This window comes from Betta splendens, chromosome 2, assembly GCF_900634795.4.
Source record: "Betta splendens chromosome 2, fBetSpl5.4, whole genome shotgun sequence".
Classification (NCBI taxonomy): Eukaryota; Metazoa; Chordata; class Actinopteri; order Anabantiformes; family Osphronemidae; genus Betta; species Betta splendens.
The window spans coordinates 28,670,976-28,693,834 of record NC_040882.2 but is presented as its reverse complement, the minus strand read 5'-3'; the positions used below and the strand labels follow the sequence as shown (position 1 = coordinate 28,693,834).

The 22,859-nt window shown below is 45.8% G+C and overlaps 1 protein-coding gene across 1 annotated transcript; it reads right to left on the bottom strand.

Moving 5' to 3' along the window:
• Positions 1 to 341: 341 nt before the first annotated feature.
• LOC114866919 (disks large homolog 4-like) lies at positions 342 to 22,558 on the bottom strand. Its single transcript, XM_029169173.3, has 17 exons — positions 22,154 to 22,558; positions 17,409 to 17,459; positions 7,129 to 7,253; positions 6,862 to 7,031; positions 6,438 to 6,574; positions 6,011 to 6,161; positions 5,414 to 5,682; positions 4,094 to 4,196; positions 3,848 to 3,944; positions 3,580 to 3,756; positions 3,243 to 3,280; positions 3,102 to 3,149; positions 2,640 to 2,741; positions 2,396 to 2,568; positions 1,951 to 2,060; positions 1,684 to 1,775; positions 342 to 1,607 (listed from the first exon to the last, which is right to left on the bottom strand). Exons 1-17 carry the CDS (start codon positions 22,241 to 22,243, stop codon positions 1,501 to 1,503), a joined length of 2,040 nt encoding a protein of 679 aa, XP_029025006.1. The 5' UTR covers positions 22,244 to 22,558; the 3' UTR covers positions 342 to 1,500.
• Positions 22,559 to 22,859: the final 301 nt, after the last annotated feature.

Below are 22,859 nucleotides of genomic sequence, written 5' to 3'. Positions count from 1 at the left end.
TTGTTGGGTTTAGTTGTGTGAGGTCTTCAACCTTACTTTGTATAGTGCCTTGAGATAACTTTGTTGTGATTTGGCGTATAAATAAAATTGAATTGAATAAGTCGTAACAGTAATGTAAAACATGACAAATCACATTTCTTTCTTCCTTACGACGAACCAGCTCATTCTTAAACAGCTGATCAGTTGCTGAACAATGTAGTTCAGCACTCATGCTTGATTCACCGACCTTTGGAAGTAAAAGAAGAATTTTGAAAGCTATCCTAGATTTTACAGGACAGAGAAGCTGAAGTATGATGTCTTTGATTGTGTTGTGGAGAAAGATGAATCAGACAATCTTCACATTCTTTTATAAGGAATTTATTTTAGCTGAATTTCATTTATAACTAATTTATTTTAATATACAACAAGTCGGTGTCAGTGCTGCTGTTTGTGTCAGGTTAATAAATACTCAGATATACTGCAGTTCTATAAAGTGGGTTTGTGTCAGTGCTCAGAGAAAACGACCTCAGTGTCTGTGATGACGTCACATCATCAGTAAATCAGATTATTATAATAATGATCATAATTAGTCACACGACCCTGAATTTCAGTCCAAAAGCCCACTGGAACCATCAGAAGTGGTTTTGAGAGCAGCAACAGCCATGTTGGATTCAGGATCAGATGCGTTTGCCATGGTAACACATTCACTCACATGACATTCGCTGTAAGGTCTCCCAAAGCACTATGGGTAATGGAGTCCTGTAGTTGAATCAAGGAGTACCAGTAGCACTGACCCAGCACTAGACCTTCACTAGTTGTGACCCTCTACCACAGCTGGGTGATGTAGTCCATGTAGGGAGGGGGTGTAGTCCACACAGATACAGCAGGTCCTAAAAACTGACCCAGCAGCCACAGGATTGCGGGCTTTGTAATCCAGAAGAAAAGGAAAACTGTTACAGGTGCATGTGGGTCCAAATCATAGAGGATGTGGTTGTTTCACCACCTTGACGTCTCAATTTGTTAAAAAAACAAACCAGCTCCAGACCTGGTGCAGCTCAGATGGACCAACATCTGGTCCCAGTAAACAGACGGGTGGTGCTGTTGTCAGAATATAAAGCTCTGTGAGCTGTATGGGGGTGAAGCACGTTGTGGTCAATGCATTCATAGCAGAGATGGATTATGGGATTTGTAGTCCTGTGGTTGTCTGATACTTTAAGCCCTGAATAGACTGTGTGTTTGAGCCCCATCATTTTATTTACAGCCACACGAGTCTTAATGATACGACATGCTCACAGTCACCATTTACACATTACAGGAATAAATGAAGATAAATTAATAATAAATAGGATCATATAAATACTGAACTATGTCCTCAGTTCACTGACATTATTGTTAGTGAGTCAATATTGAATTGTGGAGAGACGACCTGTGATGGTCTCCGTGGCAACCATCTAGCCGCTCAGCTCACTCATCTTCCCATAGCAGGACAAATGTCTGGACCCATAAACAGATAATGGCGGATCAGAGTCTGTCTCGGGTCGGGACCCAGATGTAGGGACCGCTCTGCTCCTCGATGACGGCTTTGACCAGGTGGTAGACCTCCTCGAAGCTGTCACCATGGACGATGGCTGCACATAAACACAAACACATGATGTCAATAAACCTGGAAAAGGTCCAGCATCATAGTCAAGTTCATCTTGTTACCTGTGAAACACTCCAGGAAGTCTTGTTCTAGTTTGACAGCTCTGTCCAGAGCTTTTCTGGCCTGGTCCTCAGTCAGACGCTTGTTTAGGTCCCTGCACACATGCATGCGTACGCGCGCGCACACGTGCACAAACACACACGCACAAACACACACGCACACGCACACACACACACACGCACACACACGCGCACACACACACACGCACACACAGTGAACATCTGCACCAGCATCACCAGCAGGTTCGGTCCTTCTGAACTCAGACTTACAGGATGTTCTCCAGAGATCGTGGCCTGATGAAGATAGCGACAGGATGAAGCTGAGCCGCCTGAAGCCTCCGTACAGCATTGGCTGATACATCCAGGATGCAGTGTTTACCCTGGAGGACGCACATGAACATACACAGTCACATCTACTGAGGGATCAGCTGGAACCGCAACATCCAGACTTTCATCAGGTCAGAGGTCATGTCTATGGAGTCAAATTAGGGTCAGATTAGATAGGTACGCGCATAAACTGATCTGTGCGTGCGTAACCAGATGCGTGCATGCGTAATCGAATCTGTGTGTGTGAACCAATCTTTCTTCTTTTCCATCACTGTGTTCTCTTTACACCTCAGACCTACTGTGACTCACAGTGGCAGTGATAGTGTTGTAGAATCCATCAGACCACATCTCCACATCAGTCATTTCCAAGGTAACCAACTGAACTCACCTGCTCGGCCACCTGTCTCACGCTCTGCACCGACGTCCCATATAGGTGGTTGTTGTACTGCCCGGCCTCGATGAACCGATGGGACTGGATGTCTCGCTCCATCTGCTCTCGCGATGCCACAAAGTGATAGTCTCTCCCATCGACTTCGTAGTCCCTGCGAGGACGGGTTGTGTCTGTGGAAGAGATGTAAATCTGTGACGTCCTGCCGGTTCTCTGGTTTCTACTTCATGGTTTGAGGACGTACGTGGGACACAGGAACCAAACTTGTCTGGGTACTCTGACAGTAGGTCGTCGTTGACTCGATCCTTGGTCGGACCCAGGATGATGACGGGACGAGCGTAGTCGACTAGAGAGAAAAACATTGGTTACATCTATTCAGACTGTTTGAGGTCTCTTTGTGTAAAGTACAATTTTTTGGAATCTTTGGTTTCTCAGTAGATAAAGATCATGTGTTTCTATCACTCCACTAACAAAAACACCGACCTGAACACAGTTTTTAGTTTAATCACAGAAATGATCAGTGAAGCAGCTGTAACCATGGACTCAACCTCTGATCCTTTGGTTTGTGCCAAAGATATAATTATTACTGGTTCAATCAATCAGCCCCAAACAGTAAACGATGTATGGTTTGTTTTTCTTATATGTTAATTGTTGGGCAGAACTACATTTCCCAGGGTGCCTTTATAGGCAGCATCCTTTCACTGACCTTCGATCTGTGTGACGAGCTCATAGCTGTGGACGAAACCTTCTCGACCTGCAGAGAAAGCACACGTTAACCAACGGTCGAGTCTATTCTAGTAATCTTTTCTATTCTATTCTACTTGTGTGTTTGTTTGTTGTGCTTCACCTTTGCTCTTCATACGCGACCACTCCTTCCTCTCCACCCTGAAACACAGACAAGTCAGGTCTCCCTCCATCACCTGGTCCAGTACAGTGTGTGTACTGGTACTACAGCAGCACTGCAGTATGTGTGTAGAGGTACTGCAGTACCACAGAGTGTACTGGTACTACAGTAGTACTGCAGTATGCATGTACTGGTACTACAGTACTACAGCGTGTACTGGTACTACAGTAGTACTGCAGTGTGCATGTACTGGTTCTACAGTAGTACTGCAGTAATGTGTGTACTTGTCCTACAGTAACATGTACTGGTCCCACAGTAGTACTGCAGTATCGTGCGGTACCTGTGCTTGGAGGGCACGTATCCCAGCTCCTCTAGTTCCCCCTGCTGGTTTACCCTTCTGGCCTGCCACCACTCGTCCTCACTGCTGTCTATCACATGGAGGACCTCCCCAAAGTTAAAGTCCAGGGCCTGAGAGAGGACTCCACAGTCCCACTGCTTGTCGTAGTCAAACAGTGCCCTGCATACGGTGACAGGGTAACAGATGCTTCTAGTTACTCAGTTTAACTTAAAGCAGCTCCTCCAAATGTCTCCACAGGTTTTATCGTTACCTAACGTAGAAGGTTCTGTTGGCTCTTAGACTCCCAGACGAGCTGTTCATCATCTGCTCCCTCAGGTCATGGATCTTGGCTTCAAAACGACTGTACTCTGCAGAGGGAAGGTTGCGATGGCAACCGTTAAAGCTGGTCACTACCACACGTGTGTGTGTGTGTGTGTGTGTGTGTGTGTGTGTGTGTGTGTGTGTGTGTGTGTGTGTGTGTGTGTGTGTGTGTGTGTGTGTGTGTGTGTGCTCTCACCCTCAGGTCGATATTGGGCGATGATGGTGACTGTCTGTCCAGCGTTCTTCAAAGCTGCTGCTGCTTGTTCATGTGTCGCAAACCTGAGGTCGACACCATTCACCTGAACACACAGTCAGACTGATTCACATGACTCACGCTGAGGATCAGGGGCCTCATGTATAAAAAGGGAACTTACATTTGAAAACATGGCGTACGCCCTTATCCATGCAAACAGATGTAAGAACTTTCCTATAGCTATAGTCAGTTGGCAACACTAAGAAACTGTTAATCCAAGGTGTTTCATGTTATGTTAGCATTAGGCATCCTTCACAATGACGCAGTTACATCAATGTAAATGCCAACCAGAAAGTAAAACGGGTCATTCCAACAATATTAAAAGACACACAAATTACTTGTTAGCCATAATATGTAAGGTTTTATTTATGTAGGTGATTGCATTAAACACCGAACCTTTAAACCAATTTTTAAAACTAAGTCCATTTTAAAGCAGCACACCAAATTTTCTGAACTATAAACACTATTCCCTACTTTGACTCACGAGCCAAATCTTTCAGAGACTCTCATCCGCATCATGTCCATGCGAGCCCTAGCCAGGCAGTGGGGGCCTCATTCACCCCTGGCATGAGTCTACAAATATGTCTAAGCAGCTTCTTACATGGCCTGAACGAGGTGATCACTCAGATGTGGCCGCACTCGTAGTCACCATGGATGAGGATGTGGTCAACTACAGGACAACTACATTGGCTCCAGTTTCATCCCAGACTCTTTGTCTCCTTGTCCTTCCTTCTCCTTCTTCTCTTCCTCGTGTGTTAAATTTTTACAGTGTTTTCAGCTTAGTAATTGTTTGTTAATCAGCTCCAGTTGTGTTGTGGTGAGTGAAGGATTTTGGTACCAAAGTTTTCTAATTGAGCACATGGTGTAAGAGCGGGAAGGAAAACGCTTTGACTCAAGATTGGACTCTTGAATCACAGCAGGAAACAGTTTTTTAGTTCAGAAAGATGGATGTGCAGCTTTGAAACTTCGCACTATAACGTAAAAAGACAAACTATAACATTTATATGGAGGGTGTCACGGGAGGAGTCTGCAACTCATTCATGTTCTCAATTTCTTGTTGTCTGGAATTTACAAAAAACATTCTTCGTGCTTCGTGCTTAGTAGTGGTTGATACATCCAGACTTTTTTCTTCTCATGCAGTTTATTTTTTTTTAATTATGCCAAGTTTAGTTGGAAATCTTAAAGTCTTTGTACACAAGGCCGCAGGTCTCGACTTTCACTGAGGATCTGGTTTCTACTTAAGCTGAGGATCTTTGTACTCACACTGAGGATCTGGTCTCCCTTCCTGAGTTCTCCACTCAGGTCTGCTGGACCTCCTGCGAGGATGAAGGAGATGAAAATTCCCTCTCCGTCCTCTCCTCCGACGATGTTAAACCCCAGACCTGTGGACCCACGCTGCACACAGATCCTACGAGGTTCCCTGGAGTAGTCGTCCTCTCCCATCATGCCACGTGGAATGGGTGAGTATCGCCGTGGCGACGGAGGAGGAAGGGCTTGTGGGTACTCGCACATGTAGTCAGGCTCCATGTAGGCTGCAGAGATCACAGAGAAACACCTTTAATCTGCAAGATGGACCTGACGGGCTGGACGATCTAAGTCAGATACAGCTGAGTTTATCAGCGAAGCGTCTGATAAATTATAAAAGCAGTGAATTACATGGAGTTTGTTGTGTTGTCACGGAGACGGTGTACGTACACTCAGCATTCAGGCTGTTTACTGTCCTTTATTTTTTAATATCTTGTAAGTGTTTTAATCTGTCACTACCGATCTGAGTGTTTTTACATGAATAAAGTCAAGTTCTTCCAGATACTTTTTCACTGTAGGATATATAAAGTTTATCTTATCTTCTGTTGTACGTACAGCTGGTCAAGTCGGGGGGGCTGTACCGATCAGCTGGATGAATGTACTGAGAGGTGGGCGTGGCCACCTTTAGGTAGACGACCTCGCCTGTGTTCTTCAGTGCCGACACGGCGTCTTCATGCAGGACGTCCTCCAGAGACACGTGGTTCACCTGAGGAGGAGAGGTCAGACTGGAGAGGACTACTGGGTACACACAGTGAATACTGTGAGTACTACTGACTGTATTACCAGGTACAGGCAGTAAGTACTGAGAACTACTTACTGACATACTGAGTTCTATCAGATACACCCAGCGAGTACTGTAAGTACAACCAACTGTAGCACTCAGTACTACCAGGTACACACAGAATACTGTGAGTACTACTGACTGTTGTACTCACAGTACTGAGTACTCTTAGTACTTACAGTACTTACTCTTAGTACTTACAGCCAGGATCTTGTCTCCAATCAGCAGTCGACCGTCTCGGTGAGCGGCTCCTCCCTCGATGATCTTGGTGACGTAGATGCTGTTGTCTCCTGGAACATGCTGGTTCCCTACACCTCCTGCTATACTGAAGCCCAGACCTGGACCAAACATAACCAGAACCAGAACTTCACCTGAGGTAGGTTCAGATATTACTCACATCTACTTTAATGTTCAGTGTTCAGCAGGAGGGCCAAGGGTAACACATGAATCCTCCTCTTCCTTTCTCAACTTTTAGAAAGCAGCTGAGAATTGTAGACTTAGACAGAACTATAATCATCAATCATGTATAATCATTTAAACAGAAACATAAGTTGTAATCTCTTCTCCTCCTTTCGTATCTTTCCTCTCCTCCTTTTCTTCCTTTTTGTCTCCTCTTCTTTCTTACCTTTAGGTCCTTTCATTAGTTTGATCTGTGTGATGCGTTCACTGGGAGGGCGTCGCCGTAGGACGTACAGCCTGACGACAGGCCCCGCCTCCTTTAGTGCCTCCACAGCGAAGGAGTGCGTGACCTCACGGACGTCCACATCGTTAACAAACACTATGCTGTCGTTCACCCTGAAAGGATAGAGAGAGACGTTAGTGGGTGGATGTGTATCTGGTTCAGACCAGGGGTTCTAGAGGTTCTACAGGTCCAGGGATCCACCAGATCTACCTGAGTCGTCCATCCTGGGCGGCGGCTCCTCCAGGGATAATTTTGGTGATGAAGATGGACGGGTCATCTCCGATGTGAGGGTTGTCTGTTCCTCCTGCGATGCTGAAGCCCAGGCCAGAGTTTCCCTGAACACATGTTACAATCTCAGATTCAGAACGGTTTCACCATGCACTGGGATGTGTTACCAAGCCCACATGTCATTTCCTTTCCACTTATTGCACTACTTTGGTGTGTAGTTCAGGGAGCATGGGCAATCAGAGCTTCACAGTCTCTCAAATCCACTGACTGGACTCATTTAAATTCAAGACTCATGTGACACTTAGAGAAGCCTCTGCCTTTAACAAAATATCAACAACTGTACTACAGTACACAAGCTTCATCAGTGTTTGTAGAGTATGTAGCGCTTTCTTCATTATTTTAAAAGAGTAGCACCCTGAGCTCTTATTTATACTGTATGTATTTCCTAAAATAGGTTTTGCATATCCCCTTAATTTCACAGAAAATGCTAACACTCTGTCTGACCTGTCTGATTAAATAAATCACAAAAACAGTAATAATGCAATGGTTAAATGCTATGGTTAAATGTATTAATTAAATAAAAAAAATAACACTGTGCCAATTGCATAAGTCCTTTTCTTATCTAACTAATCTCCTTGGTATATGCCACATTTGATGGAGTGGCTTCCCATTGGCTTCAAGGGTGGTTCTCCACAACATCATCGAGTTTGCAATGAAGGTCCTTAGAGTTCTATTGATGTTGTACAGCTCCAAGCATTCAGTGATCCATGTGTGTGGCATTGAGTCATAGGCTTTCTTGTAGTCGATCCAGGCTGAGCACAGGTTGGTGTGTCGCATTCTGCAGTCTTCAGCGACAGTTCTGTCTACCAGGACTTGGTGTTTGGCTCCTCTGGTATCCTTGCCAATGCCCTTCTGTGCTTCGCTCATGTATTGACCCGTGTGCCCACTTATCTTAGCTGCGATGATGCCTGACATGAGCTTCCATGTTGTGGAGAGACAGGTTTTATTGGCCGGTAGTTGGATGGGACTGTACCCTTTGAGGGATCCTTCATTATCAGGATCGTTCGCCCTTCGGTTAGCCATTCAGGGTGAGTCCCATCCCTTAGCAGCTGGTTCATTTGTGCTGCCAGGCGCTCATGGACTGCAGTGAGCTTCTTTAGCCAGTAGGCATGGATCATGTCAGGGCCGGGTGCTGTCCAGTTTTTCATACCTGAGACTCTCTGTTGGATGTCTGCCACTGTGATAGTCACTGGATTCTGTTCAGGGAGGTTGCTGTGGTCTTCCCTCAGATCCACCAGCCACTGTGCATCACTGTTGTGTGACGCCTCCCTTTCCCATATACCCTTCCAGTACTGTTCAGTTTCCAGCCTTGGTGGGTCTGCTCTGCCGTTATTGCCCTGCCATTGAGACTACACTTTCGCAGGTTGTGTTTCGAACAGCCAGTTTATTCGTCTGGCTTCGTTGTCTCTGGTGTATCTCTTTAGGCGGCTGGCCAGGGCTTGTAGCCTTTGCTTGGCAGTTTCGAGTGCTTCAGGTATGGTCATCTGGCTGTACCTCTTGGGCATCGGCCTTTTCATTGCACCCCTCTGGGCCTCTGTCATTTAGCTCACTTCCCTCCGAGCTGCCTTGATTTTTGCCTCCAACCTTCGTTTCCATGGTGGGTATTGTTTCTCATGGCTCCCATGATTGCTCTTATAGCCAAGCACCTCTAGGATCACTGATGCTGAAGCAGATATCAGCTCATTGGTTTCTGTGATTGTTGTGGTAGGGATCGCTCTCAATGCTGCATTCACATCTTCCATGAGACTTTCTCATGGAAGATGAGCCGGTATCTCATGTGATTCATTGTCTCTCATGATATGAGGTAGGCGGTAGCTTGAAGGGTCTTGCCCAAGGAGCAATATATATATATATATATATATATATATATATATATATATATATATATATATATATATATATATATATATAGCCAAATGACAGAGGCCCAGAGAGGTGCAATGAAAAGACCGATGCCCAAGAGGTACAGCCAGATGACCATACCTGAAGCACTCGAAACTGCCAAGCAAAGGCTACAAGCCTTGGCCAGCCGCCTAAAGAGATACACCAGAGATAACGAAGCCAGACAAATAAACCGGCTGTTCGCAACACAACCTGCGAAAGTGTACTCTTAATGGCAAAGAGAGGCAAGGTAATCCACACAGAAGGGGTCTCACTCCCAGAAGGAACAATAGCAGACATTGAGGACAGTTACAAGTACCTTGGAATACCACAGGCAAACGGCAACCTTGAACAGGCAACAAGGAATGCGGCAACAGCCAAATACCTCCAACGAGTAAGGCAAGTCCTAAGAAGCCAGCTCAATGGCAAGAACAAATCCTGGGCAATAAACAGCTACGCTCTGCCAGTGATCAGATACCCTGCAGGAATAATAAGGTGGCCAAAGGAAGATATACAGACCACAGATGTTAAGACACGAAAGCTCCTCACCATGCATGGAGGGTTCCACCCCAAATCCAGCACCCTGAGACTGTACGCTAGCCGCAAGGAAGGAGGCCGAGGACTAGTGAGCGTGAGAGCCACTATCCAGGATGAAACATCCAAGATCCATAAGTACATCAAGGATAAGGCCCCGACAGATGACGTGCTGAGTGAATGTCTCAGGCAGTGGAGAACAGAGGATGAGATGCTGGAAGAGGGACCATCATGGGAGGACAAGCCCTTACACGGGATGTACCACCGGAACATAACTGAAGTGGCTGATCTCAACAAATCCTACCAATGGCTTGAAAGGGCTGGGCTGAAGGACAGCGCAGAGGCACTTATCCTGGCCGCACAGGAGCAGGCCCTGAGCACCAGAGCCATAGAGGCCCAGATCTACCACACCAGACAAGACCCAAGGTGTAGACTGTGCAAAGAGGCCCCTGAGACGATCCAGCACATAACTGCAGGGTGTAAGATGCTGGCAGGGAAAGCATACATGGAACGCCATAACCAAGTGGCTGGCATAGTATACAGGAACATCTGTGCAGAGTATGGACTGGAAACCCCAAGGTGAAAGTGGGAAACACCTCCCAAGGTGGTAGAGAACGAGTGAGCCAAAATCCTGTGGGACTTCCAGATACAGACAGACAGAATGGTAATGGCGAACCAACCAGACATTGTGGTGGTGGACAAAGAACAGAGGAAAGCCGTAGTGGTGGATGTGGCAATACCAAGCGATGGCAACATCAGGAAAAAGGAACATGAGAAACTAGAGAAATACCAAGGGCTCAGAGAAGAACTGGAGAAGGCTTGGAAGGTGAAGGCCACAGTGGTGCCTGTGGTGATCGGAGCACTAGGGGCTGTGACCCCCAAACTGGAGGAGTGGCTACGACAGATCCCTGGAAAAACATCCGAAATCTCAGTCCAGAAAAGTGCAATCCTAGGAACAGCAAGGATACTGCGCAGAACCCTCAAGCTCCCTGGCCTCTGGTAGAGGACCCGAGCTTGGAAAGGGGATGAGACCACCCGCGGAGGGTGAGAATAGAGTGTGTGTCGGTCTAACAAGGTCTGCGTCAGGTGTTGGGGAACCAGAGCACCTTGGCGAGAAGTGGGCTACTGGAACAAGAAAGAAATGGCTGAGGTGCGAGAACAAGGCTCTGTTGGAATGCTACTACTCAAGTAACCCTAGTCAGAGGTGTTACATGCAAAGAATATGCGGTGAATGGGAACGGAGAAACCCACATTCAAGACTGACGGCGAAGCAACTAGTAGCTCAGTGTTCCAACATCCACAAACGGCAACTGCTATCACAACTTGAGATTGACGAGATACAACACAAATGCTACGGCAAGGGGGAGCCAGGACGCCAGGTTAGAGGGGAGGTTCCACCATCTCCCCAACCGGAAATTGGGTACGAAGCCCCAATGAGCACAGATACGCTGAGCGAGGCAGCGACTGACCTGAAAGATAAGATCATGGCGAGATTGAACAGGCAACACCGCACCCCACTACAACGACTAAGTGAAGTACCATCACAATGAACCACATGAGATACCGGCTCAGACGTCGCCCGGTCTAACAAGGTCTGTTTCAGGTGCTGGGGAACCAGAGCACCTTGGCGAGAAGTGGGCTACTACTCAAGTAACCCTAGTCAGAGGGGTTACATGCAAAGAATGTGCGGCGAATGGGAACGGAGAAACCCACATTCAAGGCTGACTGCGAAGCAACTAGTAGCTCAGTGTTCCAACATCCACAAACGGCAACTGCTATCACAACTTGAAATTGACGAGATACAACACAAATGCTACGGGAAGGGGGAGCCAGGACACCTCAAAGTCTCATGGAAGATGTGAATGCAGCATTGAGAGCGATCCCTACCACAACAATCACGGAAACCAATGAGCTGATATACGCTTCAGCATCAGTGATCCTAGAGGTGCTTGGCTATAAGAGCAGCCATGGGAGCCATGAGAAACAATACCCACCATGGAAACGAAGGTTGGAGGCAAAAATCAAGGCAGCTCGGAGGGAAGTGAGCCAAATGACAGAGGCCCAGAGAGGTGCAATGAAAAGACCGATGCCTAAGAGGTACAGCCAGATGACCATACCTGAAGCACTCGAAACTGCCAAGCAAAGGCTACAAGCCTTGGCCAGCCGCCTAAAGAGATACACCAGAGATAACGAAGCCAGACGAATAAACCGGCTGTTCGCAACACAACCTGCGAAAGCGTACTCTCAATGGCAGGGTAATAACAACAGAGCAGACCCACCAAGGCTGGAAACTGAACAGTACTGGAAGGGCATATGGGAAAGGGAGGCGTCACACAACAGTGATGCACAGTGGCTGGTGGATCTGAGGGAAGACCACAGCAACCTCCCTGAACAGAACCCAGTGACTATCACAGTGGCAGACATCCAACATAGAGTCTCAGGTATGAAAAACTGGACAGCACCTGGCCCTGACATGATCCACGCCTACTGGCTAAAGAAGCTCACTGCAATCCATGAGCGCCTGGCAGCACAAATGAACCAGCTGCTAAGGGATGGGACTCACCCTGAATGGCTAACCGAAGGGCGAACGATCCTGATAATGAAGGATCCCTCAAAGGGTACAGTCCCATCCAACTACCGGCCAATAACCTGTCTCTCCACAACATGGAAGCTCATGTCAGGCATCATCGCAGCTAAGATAAGTGGGCACATGAGTCAATACATGAGCGAAGCACAGAAGGGCATTGGTAAGGATACCAGAGGAGCCAAACACCAACTCCTGGTAGACAGAACAGTCGCCCAAGACAGCAGAATGCGACACACCAACCTGTCCACAGCCTGGATCGACTACAAGAAAGCCTATGACTCAATGCCACACACATAGATCACTGAATGCTTGGAGCTGTACAACATCAACAGAACTCTAAGGGCCTTCATTGCAAACTCGATGAGGTTGTGGAGAACCACCCTTGAAGCCAATGGGAAGCCACTTGCCCAAGTATCCATCAAATGTGGCATATACCAAGGAGATGCACTGTCCCCACTGCTGTTCTGCATAGGTCTGAACCCCTTCAGCCAAATAATAAACAAGACTGCCTACGGATACCAACTCCGGAACGGGGCCACCATAAGTCACCTCCTCTACATGGATGACATCAAGCTGTACGCCAAGAGTGAGCGAGACATCGACTCGCTGATCCACACCACCAGGATCTACAGCTCGGACATCGGGATGTCATTCGCACTCGAGAAATGTGGGAGGATGGTGACAAAGAGAGGCAAGGTAATCCACACAGAAGGGGTCTCACTCCCAGAAGGAACAATAGCAGACATTGAGGACAATTACAAGTACCTTGGAATACCACAGGCAAACGGCAACCTTGAACAGGCAACAAGGAATGCGGCAACAGCCAAATACCTCCAACGAGTAAGGCAAGTCCTAAGAAGCCAGCTCAATGGCAAGAACAAATCCCAGGCAATAAACAGCTACGCCCTGCCAGTGATCAGATACCCTGCGGGAATAATAAGGTGGCCAAAGGAAGAGATACAGACCACAGATGTTAAGACACATAAGCTCCTCACCATGCATGGAGGGTTCCACCCCAAATCCAGCACCCTGAGACTGTACGCTAGCCGCAAGGAAGGAGGCCGAGGACTAGTGAGCGTGAGAGCCACTATCCAGGATGAAACATCCAAGATCCAGAAGTACATCAAGGATAAGGCCCCGACAGATGACGTGCTGAGTGAATGTCTCAGGCAGTGGAGAACAGAGGATGAGATGCTGGAAGAGGGACCATCATGGGAGGACAAGCCCTTGCACGGGATGTACCACCGGCTGAAGGACAGCACAGAGGCACTCATCCTGGCCGCACAGGAGCAGGCCCTGAGCACCAGAGCCATAGAGGCCCAGATCTACCACACCAGACAAGACCCAAGGTGTAGACTGTGCAAAGAGGCCCCAGAGACGGTCCAGCACATAACTGCAGGGTGTAAGATGCTGGCAGGCAAAGCATACATGGAACGCCATAACCAAGTGGCTGGCATAGTATACAGGAACATCTGCGCGCAGTATGGAGTGGAAACCCCAAGGTCAAAGTGGGAAACACCTCCCAAGGTGGTAGAGAACGAGCGAGCCAAGATCCTGTGGGACTTCCAGATCCAGACTGACAGAATGGTAATGGCGAACCAACCAGACATTGTGGTGGTGGATAAAGAGCAGAGGAAAGCCGTAGTGGTGGATGTGGCAATACCAAGCGATGGCAACATAAGGAAAAAGGAACATGAGAAACTAGAGAAATACCAAGGGCTCAGAGAAGAACTGGAGAAGGCTTGGAAGGTGAAGGCCACAGTGGTGCCTGTGGTGATCGGAGCACTAGGGGCTGTGACCCCCAAACTGGAGGAGTGGCTACAACAGATCCCTGGAAAAACATCCGAAATCTCAGTCCAGAAAAGTGCAGTCCTAGGAACAGCAAGGATACTGCGCAGAACCCTCAAGCTCCCTGGCCTCTGGTAGAGGACCCGAGCTTGGAAAGTGGATGAGACCACCCGCGGAGGGTGAGAATAGAGTGTGTGTGTGTATATATATAGTCCTGCTAATCTTTACTGTTATCTAGTGTTTTCTCTGCTAGCGTAGCACCTAGCTTACTTTCCTGCTATGGCTCCGCCCTGATCCTCTCCCTCCCGCTCTGTTCGGTGCTCGGTGTGTTTTATGTTTAGCTTATCCTCTGCCTCCTTCAGTGATAATGCTATCTGTAATACTTGTACGCTAGTTGCAGGTCTGGAGGCAGAGTGGTTAGACTTAGACTCTCTGCTTCGCACCTTAGAAACAGGCCAGCTAGCCAGGTCCCTTTAGGTGGTGCGGAGCCTCTTAGCTTAGCTGCTAGGCGCCCACAGGTTCACAACCAACCACTTCACGTTTCAAACTTATTTTCCCCACTCAGAGACACACCCGCTGAGAACTGACATGATAAGTAACCATCAAATAGATCTGTTTCACTGAAACCTGGCTGGAGCAGGATGAATATGTTAGTTTTAATGAGTCGACTCCAATGAGTCACATCAACTATCATGTTCCTAGAAGTACAGGTAGAGGTGGAGGATTGGCAGCAATTTATAACTTATATTTATTAATTACTCCTACACCTAAACATAGTTCTAACTCACTTGAGAGCCTCACTCTGAGCCTTTCTTACACAGACTCTAAAACTTAGATGCCAGTTGTGTTTTGTATTGTTTACCGTCCTCCTGCTCCATATCCAGAGTTCTTAATTGGATTATCCGAATTCTTATCTGACTTGATGTTGACAGTAACTGTCTCAGCACTGCTTTTGATTTGTTAATAGACACTATTAGATAACACTGATAAAATGAGGAGAGAGAGATGAACCAGGTTGCGATCAGATCGTCCTAAAGGGGGGAGGGGTAGAAGTATATGTGTTTTTTATGTTGGCATAAAGAAGGCCAGGCTTTTATTTTTACTTGTGTCGCAGTTAACATACTGGGTGAGGTTGGACAGGGTGGCGGGGGTAGCAGGCATGGTTAAAGTCCCCAGAGATGAGAACCAGGGCGTTTGGGTGCTTTGTCTGCAGCCTGGACACGGTGCTGTGCACGCGCTCGCATGCGCTCACACGCAACAGCAGCGTCGGCCAACTGAGGGATATAAGCGGTGACTACTAGCACCTGGGAGAACTAGTATGGCCGAACACTGACTGCCACCAGTCCATTGTCCCTGCTACAGTGCTGTTCTATAACCGTGGTGTGGTCCGGGTTACACCATCTGTCGTTCACAAACACTGCCAGTCCCCCAGCCCGCACCAGCCTAAACCCGTTAAGAGAGACCACAGAGTCCGGTGTGACAACAGAGTCCGGAGTGACATCAGAGTGGAGCCCAGGACGCAGAGTCGCAGTCTTACAAGCCTCTCTGCATGTTCTCTACAGCCGCCACCCACTCTTAGTCTTAGTTATCGCATAGAGACTGTGTCTGCTTCTCGACCACCTAAACTATACAAGTCACAAACAAATCAAAGAGAAGTGACTTACCAGAATTTAATAAACATCAAAACAGTTCCTCTTACGGAACAAAGTAACAGTAAGCTATCCAGATAGCCACCCTGGATGGCATAACATTAGCTTCAGATTCTACTGTGATTCTACTTTCCTTCTACCTCCTCTGTCCAATAACCTCCCATCATTGTCCCATGTTTAACTAACCTTGTCTCTTTCTCTCCAGTAGTTGTGCTTCTCTCCTCTCGCTCTCTCTCTCTTTCTCTCTCTCTCTCTCTCTCCCTCTCTGTCCTCACCTACAGGTGTCATAGGACTCAAAGTTTGGTGTCTGTGATGGGCAGCTGCGGATCCAACCATCCTGCCTGTATCCAGTCCCTGGTCCAACCATCCTGCCTATGTTCTGTTGTTGCTTCTTGTTGCTTGTTGCTGTTGCTGTGCTTTTATCTCTCTCTATCCTCTCACCCCAACCGGTCGAGGCAGATGGCCACCCACATCCAGTCTGGTTCTGCTGGAGGTTTCTTCCTCGTTAGAGAGGGAGTTTTTCCTCTCCACTGTTGCTGTCAAATTAAATGCTTGCTCTATGTGGGATTTGTTGGGTTTAGTTGTGTGAGGTTTTAAACCTTACTTTGTAAAGTGCCTTGAAATAACTTTGTTGTGATTTGGCGCTATATAAATAAATTGAATTGAAAATTGAATTGAATTGTGTCCTGGTTGAGCCACGTCTCGGGGAAACAGCAGGCTGCTCCCAGTAAACGCGCTGCAGACGCATTAGCGCCATTAGCTCGTTCAGCTTGTTGGCGAGGGAGCGAACGTTTCCTACAGGAAGGGATGATATGTATGGCTATACCTCTGTTTCCTCTCCCGGCGCTTAACTCCAGTTCTGCAGTATTGTCGCTTTCTCTGTATCTCGGCTGGAATCTCTGGCTTTCCAGCGTGGAGAAACTCGGCTAAGAGCTAACAGCTGGTCCCAAGTGTAAACAATGGAGCAGCATCCTAAAGGATCCCCGGAGACCGACTTAAAAAGTTGGATAAACATAATAAAACATGAAAAAGTGATTAACTTAGTGCCTGTAGTTGCACAACCCTATGCACACATGCGGCGCCATCTTGAAAAAATATGAATCTGACAGCTGTGATGAAAACTACAATGTTAACTGTCCAAAGAGCCCAAGCAATGATATATAGTTCAAAGGGTTGAAGAACAGCTTTTATTTGAATTTATGTAGGTGATCTGTTCTTCAGTGGGCAAAATGCCCATTGGTACTGTTTGCCCCGGCCGTGGCAGTGGTTAGTGCGCAGTGCTCCTGTTGGGATTGCGTCAGGAAGAGCATCCAACGTAAAAACTTGCCAACTCAACCATGCGATTCATTTGCCTCTGCGACCCCTGACGGGATAAGCTGAAAGATGTAGGATAACCAGGACTCTGCTCATATTTAAACCCATGAACTAGTCCTCTACTGCAGTTGTCATGCTGGTTTATAGATTCTGATATAAAGAGCTGGTAACGCGATGTACCTCTGCTCATACTACGTGTACTGAATACTGAGGCTGAGGCTGAAGTAACTTAATCATTATGTTTCAGAGTCTCAGCTCCACTGATCAACATTTACACTCACTGGTGTTTCTTCCTAAAATAACTCAGAGATAAAATAACTGACATCAGTGGGAGTTTGGTTTGTGGGGATAAATCAGCTTTTAAACACAACGTTTTTAAAACAGATGAGAAGATCTATTCCTGGATCCAGAGTCTTTGTGTGTTTGTGTGTGTGTGTGTTGTTCCTCACTCTCTCCAGTGTGATCTCCTCATATTCCAGTTCTCCTTCTGATCCGTTCATCTGTAGAGACACAGAATTAAAGAGTTAAACCACATCCAACATCTCTCACTGCTCGTCTCCACAGCAACGCCGTGGTTACAGCTGTTCAGCCCCCAGGAGGCCTGTTTCCTAGGCAACTGTATCCGTAGCCATAGCGACAACATTTCTCTCAGAGCATCTCATTCACATCATCAGCTGGTCGTTACATCACTTCCTGCAGATTCAGGCGTTCAGCTGCAGACCTGGACCTGTGTCCAGTCATTTCTATGCTGATATGTGATTGTACATCTATGAAACAATCACAGGGAACAAACCAGGATAACAGAACAGCTGAGACAGGAGTTTCTATCCACAATCAGAGGGAGATGGAAGCTTCAGTCTGTGCTGTCAGAGCACCCTGAACCAAGAATGTGTGAAGAACTATATTTAGGTTTTACACTATAAGCTGTTTATTCTATCCTCCGCATGTAAAAAGTGTTCATGACAAACAATAACCAAAACTATTAAAATGTATAATTTTACAACAAGTCCATCATCAGCCGCAGCAGCTGAGACAAACAAAACAACTTGTCTAGGTGGTGTCCTGCAAATGATATGGGCTTTGCGGCTAATTGGAGCACTTTGGGGAAAAAGTTGGGCTTATGGAACAGACCGCGTCCATCCCACATTGGATGGAGCCTCTCTGCTCTTTAGTAACATGACCATTTTGCCTCCCACTCCGTGACAACTCAGAGTGGAGCCCAGGACGCAGAGTCGCAGTCTTACACGCCTCTCTGCATGTTCTCTACAGCTGCCACGCACTCTTAGTCTTAGTTATCGCATAGAGACTGTGTCTGCTCCCCGACCACCTAAACTATACAAGTCACAAAAAATCAAAGAGGAGTGACTTACCAGAAACTTAATAAACATCAAAACAGTTCCTCTTGCAGAACAAAGTAACAGTAAGTTCATAAAGTGTGTTTATTAAATATCAGATCTCTCTCATCTAAATCCTTGTTAATAAATGACTTGATAAGAGACCATCACATAGATCTGTTCTGTCTCACTGAAACCTGGCTGCAGCAGGATGAATATGTTAGTTTTAATGAGTCGATTCCAATGACTCACATCAACTATCATGTTCCAAGAGGTACAGGTAGAGGTGGAGAGTAGCAGCAATTTTTAACTCAGATTTGTTAATTACTCCGAAACCCAAACATAGTTATAACTCATTTGAAAGTCTCACTCTGAGCCTTTCTCACCCAGACTCTAAAACTCAGAAGCCAGTTTTGTTTTGTATTGATTATCGACCTCCTGCTCCAAATTCTTAAGTTCTTAACTGAATTCTCTGACTTCTTATCTGACTTAGTTCTTATCACAGATACAATCATTGTAGTGGGAGACTTTAACATTCATGTAGATGTTGACAGTAACTGTCTCAGCACTGCTTTTAACGTATTACTCACTATTGGTTTTACTCAGCATGTAAATGAACCCACTCAGTGTTTTAATTATACCATCGATCTTGTACTAACATATGAGGTCGAAAATGATAATTTAATAGTTCTTACCCAAAACCCTCTGTAATCTGACCATTTCTTATTAACTTTTGAATTTACCATAATTGACCTTGCAGCAGCCGAAAAGAAATCTTACTATAGCAGATATTCACATCTGCAACGCTGTTGCCAGATTAAAGTAGATGATTCCATCATTTTGCCTCATGTCATGTCTCTGTCTGTAGCTACCCAGAGGGGAACAGTCACCTAAATCCTTATGAACAGGTTGATTGTCTTGTAGATGATGCTGCAGCTTCTCTATGTACAACGTTAGACACAATGGCTCTCCTGAAGAGAAAGGCAGTGAATCAGAGGTTAGCTCCGTGGTAAAACTCAGAGATCCGCAGCCTAAGGTACAGACCCCGACAACTAGAAAGGCTAACAAGATAAATGTTAACTGCATTCTTAGCTGTGTTGAGCCCACAATCACCTTAAATGTCAGCAGCAATGACTTTATGAACTACGTCACTAATAAAATGATCAGTATTAGAGAAGACATTCATCAAGCTTACTCCAAGATGGTTTAAATCCTATTTATTCAACAGATTCCAGTTTGGTCATGTTAACGACAAATCCTCCATATGTACAAGGATTAGCTTTGGAGTACCACAGGATTCTGTGCTTGGTCCAGTTCTGTTCAGTCTATTCATGTCTTTTCTAGATGATATCATTAGGAAGCATTCTATAAATTTTCATTGTTATGCAGATGATAAAGAGCTATATCTGTCTTTGGAACCAAATGAAACAGATCAACCAGTAAAAATTCAAAGTTGTCAAATCCTGGATGTCCCAAACCTTCCTCTTGAACTAAAATCAGAAAAACCGAGGTTCTTATTATTGGCCCTAAAAATCACAGAGAGACACTGTTACTGTAAGTCAGATAGTTACTTTGGAAGGCATACTATTAGCTTCATATTCTACTGTAAGGAACCTTGGTTTCATCTTTGACCAGGATCTGTCTTTCACATCCTATATTAAATAAATCTCCTGAACCGCCTACTCTCATCTTAGAAATATAGCTAAAATTAGAAGCATCCTCTCTCAGAGCGATGTAGAGAAACTGATTAATGCATTTGTTACTAGGCTGGACTACTGTAACTCCTTACTCATAGGATGTCCTAACAGCTCCTTAAAAAGCCTCCAGCTAATTCAGAGTTCTGACAAGACTTAGAAAGAGAGATCACATTTCTCCTATATTAGCTTCTCTGCACTGGCTGTCTGTAATATAGTAGGATAGAATTTAAATTGCTCCCACTCACCTACAAAGTACTCAATGATAAAGCTCCTTCTTATCTTAAAGACCTAATAGTTCCTTATGCTCCCAGCAGAACACTTCGTCCTCAGAGCGCTGGGCTACATGTGGTTCCTAGAGTCTTTAAATGTAGAACTGGAGGCAGAGCTTTTAGTTAACAATCTCCTCTCCTGTGGAACCAGCTCCCTGTTCAGGTTCAAGAAGCTGACACACTCTCCACTTTTAAGATCAGGCTTAACACCTTCCTTTTTGTTAAAGCTTATAGTTAGAGATGGTTCAGGTCACTGGCAATGATTGTTAGTCACAGGAACCATCTCTTAGTTAAGTTGAAATAGACATAGACTGCTGGGGACTTAATTTATAAACTGAGCTCCTCTGTTTTCCTTCTAACTCTATCAATATTCAATAACCTCCCATCATTGTTCAATGTTTAACTAACCTTTTCTCTTTCTCTCCAGTAGTTGTGCTTTTCCCTTTCTCTCTCCCACTCTGTCCTCACCTACAGGTATCATCAGACTCAGAGTTATGTGCAGTGTTGCCCAATTGGGCTACTTTTTATGGTGTTGTGCAGGAAAAAAATGTATTGGTTGGGAATTAATAATTTTGGCTGTCGGGCGGGATTTGACAGTATTTAAACATAGCAGACATAAAGGTTTAATGGTCATTAAATGCAACACTGTGCATAAGAACCTGATTGGTTACTCTACATTTATGATAGCCTATCGTGCTTTGCTTTCAAAATGTCACCCGTCGCCGTGCGTGCCCAACCAGTGCCTACCCTCTGCGGGCATTTTGCCACTTGTGATTTCCCTGGAGTTATTAAAAAGAACATCAAAATGCCAAACTGGGGAAAGAATAAGAAAACATAGAGAAAAAAGTGGGACAGTGAGCCTGAGCACAAAATGGATTGCACCTGTCCTGATGAGATGAGTCAAAAGCTCACTGTAAGCACTGCAATACTGAAATTGGGTATGTTTTTTACATACTAATGTGTTTAAACAAACAAACAAAAAAAAAATTAAGTTATTAAGATGCAGTGTGTGTGTGTGTGTGTGTGTGTGTGTGTGTGTGTGTGTGTGTGTGTGTGTGTGTGTGTGTGTGTGTGTATGTTTTGGGGTCTTTTTGGGCGTTTTTTTCGTAATGCAGGTTTTGACTACTGCTGGGTGGGATTTTGCGGAGTCAGAACCGTGGGGTTCGGACCCCCAATGGAAAATAAAGGAACCAGTTTAGATCATAACATTATTACCAACCACTGGTTATGCTACTGTCAATCACCGGTCATCACATAAGAATCAGGCATCACTAAACTAAAAGGTACGTTTATATAAATCACAACGCTGCCTCATGATTTCACCTGGAAATTTCAAAAAATTCTCATCATTCAGGTGAAAATTGAGTAAAGGCACTTAGATGTCTTTCATCTGTACTATTATTAGAGAACCCAGTTAGCTTCACTTGTATCTGTGTTGGTTGTTGATGTGTGTTGTTCTGGGTGAGCGTTGGTGATGTTTATGACATTAGCAGTATAAACATAGTTGTTGATACTTTCTCTAAATAAAATAAAACTGAGAAAAGGTTTGAAACTAAAAAGCAAAAAATAAATATAAAAAATATTGTAGTTTATATTTGAATTGAAAAACTTCTGCAATTACACACAATTCCTTTGCATTTTAATACAGGTATTTCAGCTTCAGTTTCAATTAGTTTTACTTCGTTTTCAAATTTATGGCTCAGATTTGGCTTCATTAATGTCTTGGTATGATCCTCCAGAGCTGGTCTGGGGTCAGTACAACTCTTTGTTACACTGTGATTGGTCCATCCTAAGCCCCTCCCCCTCCGCCGGCATCCAATCACAGATTAACCAGCTCAGACTCAGGTTCAGACTCAGACTCATAGTCAATCAGACTGAATGGAGCGGGTCCTACCATCATTCTCTGCCTGTGTCTCTTGGCTCGTCTCACGTTGTTGATGAATCGTCGTCCCATCTTCTTGGCGTACCACACAGACACAAACATCACTTCTGTCTCTTACATAAAGACGACGATCAGGTGACGAATGAATAATTAACCAGGAGAATCAAGACACTCCAGAGAGGAAGCAAAGAGGAAGACGAGGCCGCTCAGCAGAGACTCATGTCCAGGAGACAACGGTTAAGAAGGCTCAGACATGACTGACAGCTTAGCACATCGCTGTGTCGTCCCTCGATCGCCCAGCGAGAGAGAGAGGACATACTAAACAACATCAACCCCTTGTAGAATAAAAAGAAAACGAAGCGTCTGAAAAAGGAGAGATGCTGCTCAGCTCTCTGTCATCCCTCCTTCCTCCTCCGCTCGCCCCTCTATCTATCTCTCTTCGCTCGACCCTCCTCACACTCTACTGCACGTCCCTCTCTCTCATGTGTCTCTATGCCTCTCACCCTCTTGCTCTCCCTCTGAAGGAATCCCCTCCCCTCCGTGATGTCACTGGGCTGATGGCCGATGGAGTGAAAGGGATGAAGAGACAGAAAGAATAGAGGAAGAGAATCTAACAAAGGCCAGTGTCAGCATACACTGGCATTTTGGATAATGCTGTTGCCATGGTAACAACCACCCCATGTCCCCTCCCTCATTGCTGATCTCCCCTCCCCTCCCC

Coding starts and splice junctions, on each gene's coding strand:
- LOC114866919 (XM_029169173.3), bottom strand. CDS start 22,243: ATGTTTGTGTCTGTGTGGTACGCCAAGAAGATGGGACGACGATTCATC. Junction 6,575..6,861: donor ACTAATGAAAGGACCTAAAG/GTAAGAAAGAAG, acceptor TGTTTGGTCCAG/GTCTGGGCTTCAGTATAGCA. Junction 3,281..3,579: donor TACGTGCCCTCCAAGCACAG/GTACCGCACGAT, acceptor TCTGTGTTTCAG/GGTGGAGAGGAAGGAGTGGT.